Genomic DNA, 21,824 nt, shown 5'->3' on the forward strand with positions numbered 1-21,824 from the left:
TATCTCGCTACAGTATCTTTTAATTAATTTATTTCTTTAAATTTCACATGCAGGAGTGTTCTGCCAGCACACACATCTGTGTACCACATGTACCCACTGAGGTCAGAAGTGGGGGAGGGGAGCATCAAATTCACTGGAACTGGAGTTCCAGAAGGTCATGAGCCTCCACATGGGTGTTAGGAATAGAACCTGGCCTCTAGACGAGCAGCCATCTCTCCAACCCCACAGTATCTTAAACAAAACACTTTGTGAGTTGATAAGGTTCTATTAAAGAAACTAAAGGAGTCCTTACTCCCCACAAGGAGATCGACAGGTGAAGGGGAGAAGAGAAACGGGCTGAATCACCACAAGGATGCAAGGAGCTGTAAAAGTAAGGTCAGAGCATCCCTGGGGTCTAGGGAGGAGACCAGCGTTCAACTGCTCTGTTACCCACCTCACGACCACAGCTCAGACAGCATAGGAAGAAAACACACATTAAAACGTTTATTCTGTTCCAGGACGTGTCACCAGTGTGAAGGGACAGCTGCATGGCTCAGAGCCGCTCTGCTCACACAAAGTTCTGAGCTATGGCCAACACCTTGGAATACTCGCCCTCCCTCTTTCGAAGGCTGGATGGGATAGGTGTTTTGATTCGAGTCCCCACAGGGTTCCCGTTGTCCTCGATGAGGACCACGTTGTTGGAGTCAAACCTTGGAGTCATCCGGGAGCCAGGCATGCGATGCCCCACAATGAGTGCTCTCTTCTTCTGCCCCCTGATGGCCAGCAGAATCTGATCGCCTACCTTGCCCACCCCACTCTTGTTATAGACGTGGATGCATCGAGGAGGCCGATGGTACGGGGTGTTTCCCAGGGCACTGTTGTCCACTACACGTACCCGAGTCATCTTCTGGATTGCACCGAGGCTCCCAGAGGTGCTAGTGGGAGAGAAAAAGAGTCTGTGACACAGACCTCTCTGGGCCACAGGGCACAGGTCTCAGAGAGCTGGAAGGTGCATGTTAGTCACATGCATAGACATGCATGTACATGCTCAGCAGGGATGACCCAGGACTCAAAATAAAGTCAGGGGTTGTGAAGCCTTAACTACCGATTCCCTTATAACTGAGAATATCTTAGACAGTGCTGGCGCACACCTGCAACCCAGCACCTGAGAAGCTCAGTGAGACCCGCTTTCATAAACTAAGAGCTGCTACTGAGTGTCAAGATTCCAATTCTTCTCTGACAACAAACTTCATGGATACTTCATCCATAGCCTTTGGTTTCTGCAAGTTGAGGAGAGCTAAAGGAATCTCTACAGGCTGCCTCACCCCTGCCAATCCTGCAGAACCTGCTTCCCCAGGCGTAGCCCTACCCTGTTTTCATGGAGTCTGGAACCTGGAGACTCTGGTTGAGGGATCCCTGACACAACACAGCAGAAACTAGACACTGTCCAGGCAACAACTTTGTAATGCTAGCCAAGAGGCTTGGCTTTGCCTTTGGAGAGGGGTCTTCTAGGTTGCCCAAACCCCTGACAGCAAGTGACCCTGCTGCCTAGCCTCCAAAGGTAGGAAGACGGGCTGCAGCTTGCAGCCCACTACCCCCAGACCCGTTCCTTTTCAGAAACAGAACGCTATTCCTAGCAGATCCAGTCTGGCCACTGTGGGATTTCCATCTCCTGATGTTTACCCTGAGTGGGGTTTTCTCCAGCACAATCCCGGGGTCTCTGACCCTTTCTCTACTTGCCTCGCCCCACGGTTCCAGCTAAGTGAGTCCACCTCTGGGTCAGGTAGCTCCTTTGTTTAGCCTTGACTTTGTTTAGCACTGCAGAGCTCCCTCCCATGTGTGCTACACACACCGCAAACTCCGGTCGTTTGCCATCCTCAGAAACTCCCTTTCTAGGTGTCCTTACCTCCCTCCTTTGAGAGCTCCTCAGACCTGACACCACCAAACCGCTCGCTCTCCATTATACTCACCGTGTTCGTTTAAAAACTCCTTTTCTTTACTGTGTGTGCACATGTGCACATGTGTGGAGGTCAGAGGACAGCTTACAGGAGTTGGTACTCTCCTTCCTTCCGTCATGAGGGTCCTAGGGATGGAACTCACGCAGACCGCCGGGCCTGTGGCAGCCACCATTACTGCTGAGCCTCGCCCCTGTCCTCAGCTCTTCTGAGAGTCAGCTGCATCACAGCTCACTCGGAGGCCTGCCTTGGGAAGTGTTCTGCACTAGAAGCGACTCTCGTCTCTGAGGATGCAGTAAAGGTGGGTAGCACGGGCTCTCAAGGGGAAGGCACTGTGGCTGGGGTGGGGCCGTCTTGGCTTGGTAAAGAAGCATGTGCTGACAGGAATTGTGCAATTTTGTGATTAAAGAATAATTTTGCACCAGGCAGCGGTGGCGCACACCTTTAATCCCAGCACTCGGGAGGCACAGGCAGGCGGATCTCTGTGAGTTTGAGGCCAGCCTGGTCTACAGAGCGAGATCCAGGACAGGCTCCAAAGCTACACAGAGAAACCCTGTCTCGAAAAACCAAAAAAAAAAAAAAAAAAAAGAAAAAGAATAATTTTGCTGTGTTTTTGTGATGCAAGAATACAATCCTGCCAGAGACTAGGCGGGAAGATGGCAAGTTCAAAGTCAATGTAGGCTACAGAGTTCAAGGCCAGTTTGGGAAACTTAGTGAGCTCTTGTCTCAAAATCAAAGGTAAAACAGATGGCTGGTAGCACACACTTGTAACACTAGTGGTCAGGAAGCAGAAGTGGGAAGATGGCCAGCCTGGTCTACATGGAAACATCCAGGCCTGCTACAGCTCTACAGTGAAACTCTATTGCAAAAAGCACACGAAAACACAAAAACCAAAATAAATGTAAAAGGAGGGCTGGCTGTAAACCCTGGATTCAATCCATAGTCCTAAAAAAAATTCATCTTAAAGAAGTTTGGGGTGGCACACGCCTTTAATCCCAGCACGTGGGAGGCAGGCAGATCTCTGTGAGTTCAAGGCCAGCCTGGTCTACAGAGCTAGTTCTAGGACAGCCAGGGCTACACAGAGAAACCCTGTCTCCAAAAAAAAAGGAAGAAAGAAAAAAAGGAAAAGTAAAGTTAAGTTTGGGGTCAGTAAGCTGGCTCAGCAGGCAAAGGTGCTTGCTGCCAAGTCCAACGACCTCAGTTCAATCCCTAAGAGCCACACTGTGGAGAGAAGCAACTTCTGCAAGCTGTCCGCTGGCTTCCAAATGTGTACTGTGACACCTGTATGCCCAAATATCTCTGTGTCTCTGTCTGTCTCTCTCTGTCTGTCTCTGTCTGTCTGTCTGTCTCTCTCTCTCTCTCACACACACACACACAGAGTGGTTTTTTTGTTTGTTTGTTTTTAATGTAAGGTGTTCTAAAGCCCTGGGAATGACAAACAGGATCAAGAGCTGTGACTCTAAGGAACTGGCAGGGACTGAAGATAGCTTTCATCACAGGCCATGCTTTCCTGCACCCAAGATAGAATCTGCACGTCTGTCCTAGCCCCTCCCGTGCTGACCAAATCCCAGCTCCAACTGGCCTATGACACCTCCCTGAGTTTCCTCTCCTATTCTAGTCACCACTGGATCCAGTCAGGGCAGCAGGCTTACCAGGAACACTTAAGAACAAGACGTCGGCTGGGCGGTGGTGGCGCACACCTATAATCCCAGCACTCCGGAGGCAGAGGCAGGCGGATCTCTGTGAGTTTGAGTCCAGCCTGGTCTAGAGAGCTAGTCCAGGTCAAGGAGAAACCCTGTCTCGAAAAACAAACAAACAAACAAAAAGAACAAGACGTCAAGCATTACCTGAAGCAGCGCTGGCCGAATGCTCTGCTGGCATGGGCGAAGGGGCCCCAGAGCCCAGTAAGGACAGCCATGGGATCCCAAGATGGCAAACCTGCAGGAGAGGGGACAGAGCCTGTTTATATGGGGGCTTGTGTGGGAGAGGACATGGTAGCACTAACTACGAATCTTAGTGTTTGACGCTGTGTGATGATTAGACAACTCCAGGTCCCAATGCTGCTGAGTCACATTCCCGCTGAGGTCAGCTGGGCCGGCCCTCAACAGCTCTGCTGTAACAGACCAGCAGAGAGAATGTTGATAGCCCTACAGCTTCCCTGGGCAATAGAAAACAGGAGTCCTGTAGCACACCCGAGCTAGCCACAACTTCCAAAGAGGGCCCCAAAACTGAACACTTGGACACCTTCGTGCCTTCTGAAACCCACTTCAGCACCCTGGGAGAAAGCAGATTAGCCTGCAATCTCAGTTACTCTGGGTAGGAGGACCACATTCCACACCTGGCCAGACTACAGAGAGAGTTCTAGGTTAGCCAGGGTAATTTACCAAGATCCTGTATTAAAAACTGTTAAGCCAGGTATAGTGGCTCACACCAGTAATCCCAGCACACTGAAGCTGGAGGATGAAAAGTTCAAGACCTAGTGAGCTCTAGGCCAGCCTGGGCTACATGAGACCCTGTCTCAAAGAAATTAAGAGACAACACAAGCCAGGCAATGGTGGTGCACACCTTTAATCCCAATGAGAGGCAGAGGCAGGTGGATCTCTATGAGTTCGAGGTCAGCCTAGTCTACAGAGAGAGTTCCTAGACAGCCAGCTACATAGTGAGACCCTGTCTGGAAAAACAAAACCAAAAAAAGATAAAACAAAATTTGGAGCTGGAGAGATGGCTCAGTGGTTAAGAGCATTGGCTGTTCTTGCAGAGGACTTGGCTTCAGTTTCCAGCACCCACATGGTGGCTCACAACTGTCTGTAACTCCCGTTCCAGGGGTCAGGCATCCCTCTGGCCTCTTTGGGAACTAGGCATACATGTTGTGATCTACATATATGTAGGCAAACACTGGTACACATGAAGCAAAAATAAATGTTTAAAAGAGTTGAGAATATAGCTCAATGGTAGTGTGCTCACACACACCGTGCGTCCAATTCATAGTGCTGAAGGGGGTACAAATGTCAGTGATCTAAGCAGCTTCCAAAGTCACCTGCCACATATCACCCTTCCCCCAAATATGAATGCCAGGACACCTGTAGAGCCCAAGGTCGGCAGAGCAGAGCCAAAGCCACCCTTGCCAGGGCACTGACCAGTCTATATTTGGTGAGTCTCCCCAACCACACTGTGGCATGGAAAAAATCTCCAGACAGGAGTCAGGAGTCCAGGTCACAGAACTTGGTCACACAGAAGCCAATAGGTCCCGCAGGGCACAAGCATCGCTGTGTCATGGCAAGGAACAACCTGCCACCAAACCGATGGGGATCCTAGCTGTAAGCAGGCCAGCTCTTCCACCTGGACCTGGCCGTCGAGGGCCCCACTGAAGAGCCCCAGAGCTATGCCTGTTCACTGGAGTATTAACATACAGCTTTGCCTAGTGAGGCTTCAACACGCCTGCCTCAGATAAGACTATTTAATAAAGGTGGGAAAGAATTCACCAGTCACTTCCACAGAAATACTCGGGCATTCCACAAATGCCTGTCACTTAGTGCCTAGCCTCAAATCCCAGTGTTCTTGGGACGTCTGTGAAGTGCTAGCCTACTCCATGATCAGAAAACGTGCAGCAGACGGCAGCTAACCTAGGCATGCCTGAGCACTGGACACACAGACAGCAACGGAAAAGGCCAGCTTTACTAAAGATCCCGGGCAGTGAGCTATGCAGAGCACCCAGTACAGGCTGGACGCCCAGTGCCTATCGGCTCTCTTCCTCTTCCCATCTCATCGGATAGATGAGAAAACTGAGGGACACAGAGCACTAGACAGAGCCCCACAACCAGTCATGGGCAGAACCAGAACCATACCAGCCTCGGCCTCAGGACCTCCCTCGGCACCCCTCAGGCTTTGAGTTGTTGGACCCCCGTTTTCTTGATGAACCTTTGCTGTGGCGGTTACAGCTAAAGTCATCTCACTCAAACACCACTGTGCAGTGCACACCTTTACTGACCTCACTGTCGCACGCACGCACGCACGCACGCACGCACGCACGCGCACCCGCACCCGCACACATGCACACACAAATGAGGCCAGAGAAGTAACTTGACCAAGGCGACAGAGTGAGGAATAGCAAGGCTGAAATCTGAACCACAGTAGCCCGCTTATGGCAACCTGAAGTATTCCTCCAACTGTTCATGCGCTCTACTTCCATCAGTACTGACACCGGCCTGGTGTGCTGGTGCACGCCTCCATCCAGCACTCAGGAGGCAGGGGCAGGGTTTGAGACCAGCCTGGTCTCATAGCAAGTTCCAGGACAGCCAGGGTGATAGAGATAGACCTTCATCTCAAAAACTTAAAAAACAAAAACAAAACAAAAAAACCCAGCGTTACATGTCCACTTGATTCATGGGCACTTCACTACCTACTGAATGACTTGAAATCCCAGGTGAAGAGGATTCTCTTCAATCCAACCCAAAGTTTTGGCTGTGTTCTGTGGTGCTGGGATTGCACACAGCACCTTGAGCCTATCAAGCGCTCCACAGCTCAGTGACATCTCAGGCCCCATCTAAGTTCTGAAGACAATCTGTAGTGTAAGTAGCAAGAAGGGCTCATGCTTAATCATAACTAAAAATGGGTACAAAGCCACACAGCTCTGAAGGGCAGCCAGCCTGCACCTTCAACCCCAACCACGCTGTGCCATCTGATGCCAGCAGGCCTTCAGGCTCGCTCCCAGAGGAAAAGGACTCCTTCAGCATTCAAAATGAATTGACTGCAGCCCACACAGTTGATCCTGAGGTCACAGGGACCTCACCTCTGCACTGGGCTCTTAGAATGCTAGGTCGAGAACTGCAGGAGTGCTGAGGGGTTCCTGGAAGCTCCTGATGAGATACCATCACAAATCCCAGTGTTCAAGGAACCTTCTGACTACTAAAGAACGGGCCCAGGCCTCCACTTAGCACCTGCTTTCAGCTGGCCCTGTTACCCATGCCCCTCTCTGCCTACTGAGTCTGACCTGGTTCCAAGCCATTTTTTCCTAGTGAGCTGCAGCCCCATCTACACGGGGACACCCCTGTATCCCGTGCTGATGGAAATGTCACTGAGATAATGTTCAGCATGCTGAGGGGATCAACCCTCACATATGCTAGGACAGTGATCTACCACTGAGCCACATCTCAACCCAAGATTGATTCTGCCAAGCCAGAAATTTGAACCCAGGGCCTCAAAAATGCTAGGCAAGCCCTCTACCACAGAGATACAGCCTCATTTAACTGCCCAGACATGCCTTGAACTTGGCATCCTTCAGTCTCAGCTTCTGAGGTCGCTGGGATCACAGGCCTATGACACCAGGCCATTAGGTCTGGTTTTTGGGTAATTCTGGATGTCCCTTCACATTTTACTCCTTGCTACTTACTACCCCAAATTCAGGAACTTAGAAGGACATCTCAAATGGCCACAAGAACTGGGAAGGCAGGGGCTCTGCACTCTATCCTCAAGCACAGGGGTCATGCCTCCAGGAAAGACTTTGACTTTCCTAAGGCCCATGGTTACTCTCGCTGTTACAGTGACTGTAACCTCTGACCTCAACCCCAGTTGACTTAGCAGTTTCCTGTGGCCCTAAGGCAGTCACAGACCTCACTTATATTCCTTATTCCTCAAAAGACAACTGCTTCTCTCATACTGGGAAAAGATCTCAAGTCCCAAAAACAGTAGGAGTGAAATGAATGAATTAGTTGTTCACCACCACCACCACCACCACCACCACCACCACCACCACCACCACCACCATAACCACAACCACCACCACCACCATAACCACCACCATCCCACCACCACTACCACACCACCATAACCACCACCACCACCACCACCACCACCACCACCACCACCACCACACCACCACCACTACCATCACCACCACCACCACCACCACCACACCACCACCACTACCACCATCATCACCACCACCACCACCATCATCACCACCACCACCACCATAATCACCACCACCACCACCACCATAATCACCACCACCACCACCACCCCACCACCACCACCACCACACCACCACCACCACCCACCCCCCTCCATGAGACACGGGAACCTCACAGGCAACCCCCTCTAGAAGTTCCCTGCTGCCAACATGGTGGGGGAAGTCCACGCTTTGTCTGCAGACCCCTGGAAGCATCTCCCAGTCTAGTATGGGCAATGTCTACATCACTCAATAAAGGCTCTGGAGCTACGGGACAGCAAAGGACTTCAACAAATCTCTTGAGAAGCCTTTACATTCTCTGCTAGCATGAGTCCACCCTGCAGACCCAGGACCTGAGGCTCAGCAGACTTGGGCACACAGAATGCCGGGTCTCTTCCTTAGCCTTGTGTTTGCCCAGGCAGTCCTCAGTATTTCTTCCTTCACAACACTCACATTCAGATGGAATCAGGGTTTTTGGAAGATTCCAGGGCCAGAAGCAGCCTTTCATGTTATTCCTGGTCAACTCCTAACACTATCCTCCCATTTCAGAGTGTGAATCACAACGTCTTCTTCACAGGGCAGGGTGGAGATGGTTTACTATGTCTGAGAGGCATGCCTCCTGCCCATCGAGACTCAACTAACTCTCCACTGTGCTGTAGAGACACATTGGTGAGGTGTCCACTAGCCTTATCACATGCACGTCCCACTGGAATGCATGCTTCATGGAGGCAGGGCCCAGTACCTGCCCTGCTTAGCATTCTAGGGTAGAGAGCCACTGACACACGGCTACAGCTCAGGAATTGTCAAGTGGACAGAACTGATTTACAGTTCAACATGGAGCCCCGTCTCCATGTTCTGTGAGCTTGTGTGTTTTGACTTTTTTCATGCACCCAGACTGCGGATGTTTAAGAGCAATGGTTCTCAATCAGACTGCAACCCACAGACAGATCCAGGGAGGCTACATAGCAGGGGGGACCCTAGGATGACTGTGTATATAATAAGTTTTGGTTTTACTCAATCACTGGGCAAGCTTCAGTGAAACATCTCACTATTAGGATAAGAATTTGTACTGTATCAAGCTGATGATAGAAAACAACATTTATGGTTGGGGGTCACCACAATTAAAAAAAAAAAAAAAAAAAGCAGTGGTTCTCAACCTATGGGTCTCAACCCCTGGTGGGTGGAAGGACTTTTTCACAGGGGTCACCTAAGACCATTGGAAAAACACAGATATTTACCATTTATAACATGCAAAACTACAGTTATGAAGTAGTAACAAATAATTTTATGGTTGTATTAAAGGGTTGCAGTATTAGGAATGTTGAGAACCACTGATCTAGGGGATTCATTTTTAGCTAGCTTTCTTTTCTTTTGGGGGATAGCTAGTTTTCAAACTAAGGGCTAGAAGAGTAATTAAGGAAGCATCTACCCTCGGTATGCTTTGTGAGAAAAGAAAGCACCAATAGTTGAGGATATTTATCTGTTATTATGAGTGCCATGGTGCACATGCAGAGGGCAACTATGGGGTCAGATCTCTCCTTCCACCTTTACATGGGTTCTGGGTAGCAGACTTAGTTGCTCAGACTTTCGCATAAGCATGTTGCCACCTTGCTCGGCCATCTTTTTCCAGGTATTACTTGGGTGCTGAATTGTACTAAGTACCCAACAGAGCAGCTCTCTATACAAGTATGCCATATACTGAGTATCACAGACCCATACATTGTTTCCAAGCCAGGCCTGGTGGCACACACCTTCAATCCCAGCACTCTGAAGGCAGAGGCACTTGTCTGGCCTGCACTGATGTCCTGGGTTCAATTTCTAGTACCAGGGGCAGGAGGACCGAGAAACAGGCGAGTCACCTTCAGTTCAAGGCCAGCCTGGGAATTCCAGGCCAGCTTCACCTACAGAGACCCTGTCTCCAAAAATAAAACAAATCAAATGTTAAGCAGGAAAAAGAAAAGGCCTGGACACTTTGAAGAATCAGAAAAAGACCCTTTCTATCATTCTAGACCAACAAACACTTGTATTTGTTGTTTAAACACTTGTCACTGTTTCCCTACCACGGATTCTCATTCTCTTTCAGGAAGTTTACTTTGTGTACACAGTTTAACCTGACACAAGTCTAATATGTTGCAATTCTCAAAGTATCCACACCAGAGTGCTTTCTTTGATGATTTCATTCCTAGGCACCCAAAGGAAACAGAAAAACAAATAAGAACAGGCAACTGTAAGAGGCTGGACCACCTGAGGACTTGCATCATCTTGCAGGAGGAGGAATCAAGTCAGAAATGCTTGCCACCCCTCCCAGGTAAGAAGGCAACCAAGTCCAGACCAGAGCTCAAACTCCCTACTCAGCACGCCCTGTAGGACAGGAGTATGGCTCAGATACAGTCCTACCCACTAAAAAACTTCACCAAAAGCAAACACAACACACACATTTTACGTGTGTAAAGGCTGGCACACGTCTTTAAAAACTCAAGAAATAAAAAGCTGCCTTTGTTGTGGTAGTGCACACCTGTGATCCCAATACTGGGGAGGCAGGGCAGGAAGATAAAGAGTTCAAGGAAAACCTGAGTTAATTAGACTGTCTCCAAAAGAAATCAAAACAACTAAGGCCAGGCTTGGTGGTGCATACCTGTAATCCCAGCATTTGGGAGGCAGAGACAAGCGGATCTATGTGAGTTCAAGACCAGCCTGGTCTACATACTGAATTCCAAGCTAGCCAGGGATACATAGTAAAATCCTGTCAATAACAATAACAATAGTAATAACCACACCCAGCACAGCCCAGGGCAAAGCAGAAGCCAGTTTGACTCTACCCAGGTGTGAGTTTTCATAGCACCACTACCAAGGAGCACAGCTCCCTTCAACAATATGAAGATCCATTTATTTCTTCTAAAGCTGCCACTGAACAACCCATTTTCAGCTTGGTCCATAGTTTTTATCTTAGGCTTAACTTTCTATGAGGACTTAACTGAGCCAGTGGTAAGAAGCCCAGGATAAGAAGTCAGGGAGCCAGAGGAATGTGGGTTAGCAAGGTTAGAACCAAAGAGGAAATGCTCCCGGGAGAACTCATCTCTCTGATATGTCTGTGACCTTTAAGCCACTTACTTCTCCAGGTCTCAATGTGGACAAACGGGGTCATTGGGTAGAGCAGAGCTGCACGGATCTGACTGTGTTAGCTTTACTGGGTGAGGAACCGCCTGGGCAATCCTTCTGGTCTAGAGTAGGCAGCTTGTTTCCTGGCTCACTCCTCCTTCACAAGCCAGCACCAATTCCTTCATCTCAAATCCTCAAAGTGTTTCTCAGCTTAGAGGAGACACAGGAAAGTGTTTCCTGACTTTCCAAGGGCAGACATGATTTTTAAGAGTTTTTTTCAAGGGGGGGGGGGTTCCACCCTGATTCCCTAGTGAATAATAAGCTACTGACCTCTCCTTCTGGGTCAGCACATTTTGTGACTCAGAACAATACCATGAGCCCTGAATCACAGTCCTTTTTGAACACTGACTATCATTGTTAACATACCTGTAAAATTGTATCAGATAAACCTTCAACCTCTAAAATGGAAGAATGGAGTTGGGTATGGAGGTGCACCCATTTAATTCCAGCACTTTGGAGGCAAAGGCAGAAGGATCATTGAGTCCGAGGCCAGTCTGGGCTACGTGAGCCAAGGTTTCACATAAACAAACAAATAAATACAGGTTAAGCTATAATCTGACTTCTTGAGGCCTCCCCAAGCTCCCACAGAACCAAGTAACATGAACAACTTGAAAACGCATTTGGGCAGATCCACCTGTGACAGTCAAACAACACAGAACTTTTGCTTTAATCCCAGCACTCGGGAGGCAGAGGCAGACGGATCTCTGAGTTCAAGGCCAGCCGGGTCTACAGAGGGAGTTCAGGACAGACAAGGGCTGCACAGAGAAACCCTGTATGGGGGTGGGGGAGGATTTTGCATCATCTCAGAGTCTAGGCACTGTGTTCACGTAACAGCCAACTGAGAAATGGACTAATGAACCCAGAGGTTTGTTGGAGCCCACTAGGTTTCCTAGTGGCTGTACCCAGCAGGACTGCATGGGAGGTTGACTGGGCCATGAGCCTGGGCACCAGGTGTTTGTAAGGGTCTAACTAGCAAGGGGGCAGTCTTTTGCTCCACCCTTTGGCATTGTTATAAACAGACCTTTGGGAAAAAGTTCGGGGCCCATTTGGATAAGGATCCAGGCCCACCCAAGTCTGCCCTGTGTTTTCTCTCTCCCTCTATTTCTAACTAAGTCTCTTATCCCTCATTCCTCAAGAGTTCCTGGGGTAAATAAGTTTGGGGGCTGGTCTCCCACAGAGGTTCAGATTCACACTTGTATTATTTTTTTAAAATAGTCAAATTCCAGAAACATATTCCAGTGATCTCTAGAAGTTCCCAAACCAAGGTAGCATGGCCTCCATTTCCATTTTCTAGATACCTACTGTCAGTGAATTTTGTTGTTTCAGGGACATCCAAATCAATACCGTACTTTTTACACATCCAAGACTTTTTACACATCTAAGAACCCTTGTGGGTAAAATGGGTAACACCAAACATTGTAACAGATCCTTTTTAACCAAGAACTGTTCATTCCTCAGAACCCAGACCTACAGACTTCTGCCACTAAGCTGTCTTCCTCCATCTTCTTTCCCTTACCTCCAATAAAATTCTCATAGTTTGGGAAGGGTTTGGATTTTTGTAAGTTGGTTTGGTTTTGTTAAGACATGGTCTCAGGCAATGTCAAGCCAGCCTTAAACTCCCAAAGCAACTGAGGATGGCCTTGAACACCTGCCTACGTCTAGGATTACAGGCAAGCCCCACTAACCAACTGCAAAGTCAGATTTAAACTGAAAGCTCAAGCTGAGGAAATCAAGAGGCATGTAAGAGATCAATGCTTTCCCAAACTTCTCTATGATACATAGAAACAGGATAAGACACCTAATACACTCCCATGACCTTGTGTCCCAACACACAATACCTACTCTAAGTGCAACATATGCATACACACACACACACACACACATATACACACAAACAATGGCCATGATCTACTAAACTGATTTTCAAGTTACTCATGGGAGCGTTTGAAAGACACTTCAACAGACTGAACCTTACAGCTGCAACCTTCCAGCTACAAACGGGCAGCTGAACACCCAAATACAGCAGACACACTGACCAGGATAGGCAGTGTCCAGCCCTGACTGCAAGGCCCTGGGTGCCAGCATTTCCCAAGCAAACCAAGGTGACTCCGTCTCAGCTCTTGTGACCGCTACATAATCTGTCCCTTAACGTCTCAGCGTGGCAAAGCTCACTTACTGCGTACTTCTGTTCCCTTTAAGAACCCGCAATTAAACAACAGGTGGTGTTTGTCCTGTCTTTGTGATCGTGATTTGTGGTGACATACAGAAAAGAGGCGGTCCGCCTCTCCATCGTCCCAGTCTTAACCCCTGCTAGGTGAGGTCTTTGGTGAACCGAGAAAGCAGGGAATCCCCTGGACCAAAGGAGTCGTTCTGTCTGACATAAGCGAAAGCAAGGACTCCCTCTTTACACTGAAGAAGCTTCTAGCAAACTCATCTCCAGACCCAGTGGGAGAAGGAGGAGCAGATAAACTGCAGGAGACACGCCAGAGCAACCGATCTAAGTTACTTGGCCCAGGCTAGACCGCAGCTCCCATTCCCCGAGGCTCCACTTTCCTGACCCGGGTAAGCGCATCGAGGGGGCGTGGGAGGCGCGGAAGCGGCGTGCACCATGCAGCCCTGGGCAAATAGGAGGCTAGAGCGTCCAGATCTGGGGCCTCGCGAAGCGGGGAACCCCTCTCACTTGACCCTGGGCCCAGTGTGGCTTGTCCTGACCCCTCCCCGAGAGCGCCTCCCCTACTGCAGAGAAGAAAGGGGAAGGAGTAGCTACGCGTAGGGAGCAAGGTGGCCCCTGAGCCCCCACCATACCGCGTTGGCTGCCAGGGAATCTCCCGCCACGAGCCCCGCCGGTCAAGCCCCACCCCGCTCCCTGCGCCTGCGCGCCGGCGGTGCTCCGTAAGTGCGCGCGCACTTTCTACGTGTGCGGCGTGGGGGGCGGGCCCTTCGGGAGCCCCGCCCCCTGGCTCCCCTCCCTCCTCCTGCTCCCCCTCCCCCACGCGCTGCCGCGGCCGCCGCAGGAGCCCTGAGCTCAAGCCGCCCGGCGACTCCCCCTCCCCCTCCCCAGCCCCGCCCCGCCCGGAGCCGGGGCTCCCGAGTCGGAGCCGAGTCTGCGCCTGGGGGTGAGTACGCGGACCCCTCCCCAGCACCCCTTACTTGGAGCACAGGCTCCCACTACCACCCCAAGGAAGGAAAAAACAAAAAACAAAAAAACACCCGGACTCAGCTGCGCGTCCCCTCCCTTCCACCTCCTGCGGGACCCAGAGGTGCCCAGGCCCCGCGGGACCCAAGGGAGGCACGCTTTGTACCCAAACCCGCACCGTTCCTGGCCAGATGTGAGTCCTTCCACCCCTGTCGGGGCTCCAGATGTGCGCCGTCCTCTGCCCCCACCCCGCTGGGATATCCCAAGGGGTGGGACCCCTTCTGTCCCGGCCCTGGAGTGCTACTCTTGTGCCACCTGCCCGGTCCAGGTGCGCGGCCCCTGCGCGGCCCTCCTGTGGTCCCAGCTGCTCCCCAGCCACCGGCGCCGCTGAAGGGAACCACCCGCCTCCGCCCCCGAGTTTTGCATTCTGGGGTCGCCAAGTCCAATGCCCTCGGTCTCTTTTTATTCTTTCTCTTGTTGCTGGGGACGAAGCTGGCCTCGAACAAGGGATCCAGGCTTGGGCAAAGGGGAGGGCTCGAGGGTCCTGGCACCTGACGGGTGGCTGGCCCTGGCCCTGGCGGGGGACTGGTCTGCCGGCTGGCCCCGGGAGCATGTCCTCTCTTGCGCCCCACACAGAGCAGTTCATTCATGAGCCGCCCCGGCCTGCGTTGGAGGGTGCGGTGGGGAGAAGATTCAGACGCGAATCCGGAGTAGGCAAAGGCCCTGTTGAGGGGGAGGGGGCGCGCTTTGTCCCTCCCGGCTGTCTTGACCTCCTGGTGCGGACTGTCCCAAAGCTTGTCTTTGGGTTACCCAGAAAAAAGAAGGACGCCTGGGAAGTGAGGAAGAGAGGTCAGAGGGGCTGGCTGCCCTTGGGGCTTTGTGCTGCCACCAGCCTTGGTCCCCCTGTCAGAGGTCTGGCGGCCCATTGCCCAGTGGGGCTTGGATCTCTGCTCCTTGACCCTGTAGCCTCCTCCCCGGTCTGCAGTAGTCCGGGATGAATGAGAATGTGCCCAGCACCTCCTGCAGAGGGTCCCACAGCCCTCTGCCCTCCAGATTCGTGAGAGAAGGGAAGGGGAGTGGCTGCCGGGCTCAGGTGGGGGGTATGCTGGCAGCACTTTTGTCCTCCGGGGTACCAGAGGGTCTACGCCCTGGCATGCCCCAGGTAGCACGTGCTGGGGCCTGCTGTTAGTTCATCCAGTGCAGCCAATGAGTGAGTGAGTAGGTGGGTGGGGATGTTTTGAGGCAGAAGATGGGTGATAAGTAGCTAAGAACCCCTTTTTTGGACATCATACAAGTTCCTTCCAAACACAATAAACTGACAGAAACCTGGGTTCGAATCCTAGCCAAGCTGTTCTTGAGCCCTGTGACCTTGACCAGTTACTTAACCATAGTAGCCTCTGTTTTTATTTAAAAGTGTGATTGGTTACCACCACCTCCTTCCGAGGTGTAGCTTTGGGATCCGATAGTGTAATGCAGGTAAAGAGCCTGGCAGGCTGCCTGACGGTTGATCAATAGTAATGGGTTCACTTCTTTGAACTTCCTGACCTACTAGTCACCTCTGGTGCCCCACCTTGCCTAATGCAGGTGGATGGGGTACATTCTGGGACTCGGTAACAGAGTCCTTAATGTAGAGGAAGCACCCTTCCCCCACTGAGTGATTCTATTCCTATCATGAAATTATATGGTTTATTTTGCTCTTAACCAGCCTACCTCCTGTAAAGCAACCTCTTGGAGTCTATATCTTGTTAATAATAGCTGTTTTTGTGTTTGTTTGAGATCTGCTATCATTTAGCCCAGGCCAGCCTTGAACTCCTGATCTTCCTGCCTCCGCCTCCCAGGTGTACATCAGCATGCTTGATTTCAACAGCTGGTCTTTTCTTGTGGCAGTTTGTTTTGTTTGGTTGGATTTCTCTTTAAGAGCTTTGAACTCTTGTTTGTTTCTAATCTTATTTCGTCTTTCAAGTGGCCACAAGGCTGAGTGGTTGTCCCCATCTTCCAGGTGAAGGACCTGAGACCCGAGCTGGCTAAGTACTTTTTCCAGAATAGAACCCAAGTGCATTTCATCCTAGAGCCCTTGCCTCAGAACTTGAACCCACAAACCTGAGTCAAGGATCAGGAGCTACAAGCAAGAAGAAAGGCCAGCCTATAGGTCTAGGGTGTAGCATTCCAGAGCTGGTGCTAACAGCCCTCAGCCTCAGTGCCCTGCTAGTGGCCTCCCCTATTTGCAGGGGCAGCAAAATGCCTGGGCCCATCTCTGGATCTATCACAGACTGATTGTGTGACTTCTCCAAGTTATTTGCTGTCTGTGTGCCTCAGTGCCCTGTTGGGGTTGCAAGGGGTAGCAAATAGTAACATTTACAAAGTGCTTAGAGAAGTAATGCCTTGCACAGAATAAAAGTAAAATAAGCCAGTGTGGCAGCTTGTATCCACAGCATTCTGGAAAGTCTTGACTTGGAACAAAATCTAAACTATATAGCTAGACTCTGGAGAGAGATGGGAAGTGGGGTGGCTCGCCTCTGGATAGATACACTTTTACCTTTCTCTGAGTTCACTCAGGCCAGGCAAAGCCATTAATACTATTTGTTATAGATTGGAAGAGTGAGACCCAGATTTGGATTTAGCTCAGTGGTAGAGCGCTTGCCTAGCAAGCACAAGGCCCTGGGTTCAATCCTCAGCTCCCCCCCCAAAAAAATGTTAATCTCACTGGGCAGTGGAGGACGCCTTTAATCCCAGCATTTGAGAGGCAGAGGCAAGTGGATCTCTTATCAGTTTGAGGCCAGCCTGGTCTACAGAGTGAGTTCCAAGACAGACAGCCAAAGAAACCCTGTCTTGAAAAACAAACAAACAAACAAAAGTTAATCTCTTCTCACTGGCTGTATAAAAATCCCAAATCCTAAATTAAGTCTTTCCCATTAACTCTACAAGGAAAAAACAAACAAAACAAAAGGAAAAAGTAACTTTTTTTTTCTACCCTGTGGTACAGTTTTTATTAGTGAAGTGTTGACTTGGTCTAACATCCCCATCCTGCTACAAAGCCAGCTTCAGGATCCAGCTAGAGAAATGGGCTCAGAGCTGGCCGGGCATGTCTGCATTGGGAGAACCCTCGACTCCTCCTCCTCCTCTCTCCAGGTAGTTTTCTGCCCTCTTCTCAGCCTCCCAGCCCCAGGCTGGATTTGAAGGCAGTTGCTCTGGATGACACAGCCCAACAGCCCCGCCCCTACAGTTAAGAGTTCGAAGTCACCCTGTCCACTGGCAAAGCCACTCGCCCAACTCCACCCCTTCCCTACCCTGTGACCTTGCCTGGCTCCATTGCCTTCCCTGGTCCCAATTTCCTTCCTATGGATGGGTGATCTGGGTGTGCCCTGCTTGCCTTGGCTGCGGGGGAAGATCTGTGTAGTTGGGAGCAGAGGGTGCTCTGTGACAGGACAAAGATTGGCGATGAAAAGATCTGGTAACTTCAGTTACCACGCATCCCGCGGAACTCTCACCCACCCCAGCAGAGCCATGTCACGTAGAAGCTTCCAGAGTGGTCCAACTTCGTTCAGAGTAGAGAAGATAGGAATAGGAAGATGGCACTCTTTTAAAGGGTTTGAACAGTTTAGAAACAAGGGTTGGGAGGGCACTGAGGTTCCTGGAGGTCAGAGAGGTCAGGACTAAGCATTTAGCTTGGTGGATAGAGTGTTTGCTTAGCATGAAGGAAGCCGTAGGTTCGATTCCCAGCACTTGGGAAGTAGAGGCAGGAGGGTCAGGAATTTAAGGCCATCCTCAGCTTCATAGCAAGACTGAAGTCAGTCTAGAATATATGAGACCTTGTCTCAAAGGGAAAGGGGGGGCTCATCGGAGCCTCCCTCCCCAAAGTACCTATACCCACCTTTAGCCTGTCCTGGTGCCTCGGCATCTGTGCATCTTATATTTACACACCCAGGCTCCCAGGCACATGCACACACACTCCTTCACACACTCCTTCACTCAGAGGCCACGAGTCCTTTTATTTCTGCACAGTGTCGTGTAGTCACCTAGACAGACAGACAGACACATGTATGAGCATGTTTACACATCTGAACACGTCTCGACTGCCCTTGTATTCTCTGCCTCCAGAACAAATAATTAGCATTGTATTTATGAAGCTTCCCTATTATGCAGAGGATTGGGTGGGGGGAGGTTTGAGACAGGGTTTCTCTGTGTAGCTTTGGAGCCTGTCCTGGAACTCACTCTGTAGACCAAGGCTGGCCTCGAACTCACAGAGATCCACCTGCCTCTGCCTCCTGAGTGCTGGGATTACAGGCATGCGCCACCACCGCCTGGTATATACAGAGATCTTAAATTGGAGGTCAGCCTAGGCTACATAGAGACCTTGGTAAGAGAGGGAGACAGTGCTGCCCCACCCCCACCCCTGGCATGGATACATTTTTACCTTTCTGTGAGAGCCTTGCTAGTATGTATCTGTTTGTTACAGAGTGGAAGACTGAGGCCGAGGTCCACCTTCACCTGCCCTAGGTCTATCAGCAAAACAGCTGTGTGTTCTGAGAAGGGGCTCACCCTTGGGTAGAAATTGACTTGGGTTTGAATTCAAGTTTCCATCATTTTATTTGCAGTGAGACCTAGTGGGAAAATACTTAACTTTTCTGAGCCCTCTACTCACGTCTTCAAATGTCAGTGATACAACTCACAGGGCGTTTGAGGATTAAATGCAGTCATGTATGTTATTTTTTTTATTTTTTATTTTTTTAAAGATTATGTGTGGGGTGCTTCGCCTGCATGTATGTCTGTGTACCATGTGGGTGCAATACCAGCAGAGGCCAGAAGAGGGTGTCATGTCACCGAGTTACAGACAGTTGTTAGGGGCCATATGGGTGCTGGGTATTGAATCCCTGTTATCTGCAAGAGCAGCCCGTGCTCGCATCCACTGAGCCATCTCTGGAGCCCCATATATTATTATTCTTGAAACAGCAGACACTAGGTAAATAGTACTTGCTACAATGATTAAACTCACGTGTTTTTAAAGGCGGCTTGGGCCAGAAAAGGAGCTTGTCTAACACATGCAGGGGATCCATCATGCTGCAGGCTTTGCAAAGATTCTCTTGGACAAACAATGCTCATGTTCTCATCCTTAGAGAGCTTCTGGCTCCTGCCCTGTTTGGTTGGATGTTTGAATGGGAGAGGGGAGACCCCAGGGCTGCTAGGTCACCCCAGGAGGGCTAAGGGGCAGATAGTTCCTAATAAATTGCCAGTCACCTCTTGTAGATTTGTTATTCTCTCTTTGGTTACCTTTCTTCCCTCGGGACCCACCTCCAGGCAGATCTTCCATGTTGTCAGCAGAAGGGGCCCTCAGGGGCCCCTGTGTAGGACTGGGTGGTGCTGTGGTAGTCTGCTGCAGCCACACTTCTCCAGCCTGGGAAGCTCCCCCGGGCCCTGCCCATCTTTGTCCCCAAGCATTTCTAGAGCCCAGGGGTCCAATTGGCTTTCCTTTCCTCCTCTCCTGCCCCTCATCCACTTAGAGCACAAAGGGCTGTGGGCAGGCACCAGGCAGGCACCAGGCAAGACAGTAGTGGTACAGTGGTTGCTGAGGGCCTTTAAGAGGCCTCCGCCCACTCTTCCCCTCCTTTGCCAATGGAAAAGCTGGCTGGAGGGCACAGCATTCCCAGCCTGCTCTGCTCTGGAGGCAGAAGCACGGCATTCTGGGAGTTGTAGTCCTCACACCCCTCTGTTCCCCTGTACTGCTAGTTGGAGAGAGGGAAGGGAAGCTGGGGTGGAGAAGGGCAGGTGTGGGTGGCACCAGCAGGTGACACAAACTCTGCCTTCCAGCCAGTGCTCTACCCTGTGGACACAGGAGCAGCTCTGAGGCTGAACATCTGTTTTGAAGGTGGTTCTGTGGAGGAGGTTAACAGAATTAAAAACTAAGCACATTTGATCATTCTGTTTCTCTTTTCACTTTTCAATTGAACTTAGGGGTTCTGAAGAGGTCAAAATGAAGTAGTTGGCTCTGGACTCTCACTCTCTGGCACAGAGACAGGCCTCTACCCATCTTTAAAATGTTTATTTATATTACCATATATGTATGAGTGTGTGTATGCACCACATACATTCCTGGTGCCTGCAGAGGTCAGAAGAGGGCATCTTCTCCCCTAGAACTAAAGTTATGATGGTCATGTGCCTCCATGTGGATGCTGGAAACCTAACCCAGGTCCTCTGGAAGAGCAGCGAAGCTCTTAACCATGGAACCATCTACAGTCTCCACCCCTCCTCAATTCTCCTGCCTAGGAGAGATTCTTTGTGAGTTGGGGTAGGTGGAAGCAGACGTTGAGCTCACACTCCTGCCGTTGTAGTGAAACCAGTTGCCCGCCCCCCATTAGGATCAGAGTGTGCTGCCCAGACCCAGGATAGAATCGTAGCCAGAGGGCCATGAAATCAATCCATGTGATACACACCTCTCTTCCCTAAGCACTTATTTCTCACGAACAGAGTTTCCACCCACTGAGGCAGATGGTCAGCCCTCTGTAGACCCACCTTGCAAGGCCAGGGTAGGTAGGGGATGAATCCAGCTGACTGACTTACCCTCTGCCCAGGAGGACCATGCGGCAGTAGCAGCCATGCTGCCATTCTTGCTGGCCACACTGGGCACCGCGGCCCTCAACAGCAGCATCTCCAAGGACTACTGCTACAGTGCCCGTATCCGCAGCACTGTGCTACAGGGCTTGCCCTTTGGGGGCGTCCCCACCGTGCTGGCTCTGGACTTCATGTGCTTCCTTGTGAGTGTCCTCATACTGTCCCTACCCTGGACACCCGGGCCCAGGATGCCCCCTGCAGAAATCCTCCACCCCTGACCCATGCCCCACCTTCCCATGCCTAACCAAGAAAAAGGGGTTCCTGCTTTCCAACTCTGTCCATTGACCCAAGCCAGCATCCTCCCTTTTAAGGTTCTGCCCCCGGGCTGTAGACGGCTGTTTACTTGCCTCCCCTCTGCCCTCAGGCCCTGCTGTTCCTGTTCTCTATCCTCCGGAAGGTGGCCTGGGACTATGGGCGGCTGGCCTTGGTCACAGATGCAGACAGGTAAGAAAGCTTGGGATTACCCCTCCACTGCACACCAGCATCATGTTCTGTGCTGCTTGGGAGTAGGGAAGAGCAAGCCTTTTCTCATCCGCTCTGTTGAGGGATGGAAAGAGACTAGTTCCTGGGCCAGCACGGGATGGTCAGGCACCGTTGGTTGTGCTCTGTGTCTCACCGGTCCCCAGGGACTTTCCTTCGCCCCTGTAACCTGTCTGTTCTCTGTCCTCAGGCTTCGCCGGCAGGAGAGGGAACGAGTGGAGCAGGAATAGTATGTGGGGCACCAGCCCCCTCATCCACACTAAACCAGCTTTCCTTTTCACGCTTCTCTTCTCTCCGCACCAGAGGCTGGTTCTCTTTTTGCAGCTTCCTCCTCTGCAGGCTCTTGTTTCAGATTAACGCAGGCGGTGTGCTTTGCAGAACAGGGGGCTCCTCAGCTTGTCTCTGCCCTTCCTGGTTTTGGTCTGCCTTAAGAAAATCCCCTCTGTATGAACCCCTGCATTCTTGGCCTTCACTGGCTGGGGCGAGGGACCATCCTCTGGGAACTCCCCAGAAAATCCCTAGCACTATCATGCAGAGACAAGATTGGGTGTCACCAACGGTT

General features: G+C 50.8%; 2 protein-coding genes across 4 annotated transcripts in view; one reads left to right on the forward strand and one right to left on the reverse strand.

The window, feature by feature from the left end:
- Positions 1–14,549, reverse strand: Mrpl14 (mitochondrial ribosomal protein L14). Of its 2 annotated transcripts, none has more exons than XM_036167120.1 (3): positions 14,492–14,549; positions 3,782–3,872; positions 1–914 (listed from the first exon to the last, which is right to left on the reverse strand). In XM_036167120.1, the coding sequence occupies exons 2-3, from the start codon at positions 3,850–3,852 to the stop codon at positions 548–550; spliced, it is 438 nt and encodes a 145-aa protein (XP_036023013.1). In that variant the 5' UTR covers positions 3,853–3,872; positions 14,492–14,549; the 3' UTR covers positions 1–547. The 2 variants fall into 2 exon arrangements, with proteins under 2 accessions (XP_036023013.1, XP_036023014.1); XM_036167121.1 differs by lacking the exon at positions 14,492–14,549 and adding an exon at positions 13,846–13,920.
- The window catches only part of Tmem63b (transmembrane protein 63B), a 26,360-nt gene continuing 18,544 nt past the window's right edge, over positions 14,009–21,824 (forward strand). Inside the window, exons 1-4 of one of the 2 annotated variants that reach the window (XM_036167118.1) lie at positions 14,009–14,156; positions 20,743–20,925; positions 21,147–21,226; positions 21,453–21,491. In XM_036167118.1, coding sequence (XP_036023011.1) covers positions 20,767–20,925; positions 21,147–21,226; positions 21,453–21,491 — 278 coding nt within the window. In that variant the 5' untranslated portion in view covers positions 14,009–14,156; positions 20,743–20,766. The remainder of the gene's footprint in view (positions 14,157–20,742; positions 20,926–21,146; positions 21,227–21,452; positions 21,492–21,824) is intronic. The other variant, XM_036167119.1, reaches the window with a different exon arrangement.

The sequence above is a fragment of the Onychomys torridus genome, chromosome 18 (assembly GCF_903995425.1).
Source record: "Onychomys torridus chromosome 18, mOncTor1.1, whole genome shotgun sequence".
Lineage (NCBI taxonomy): Eukaryota > Metazoa > Chordata > Mammalia > Rodentia > Cricetidae > Onychomys > Onychomys torridus.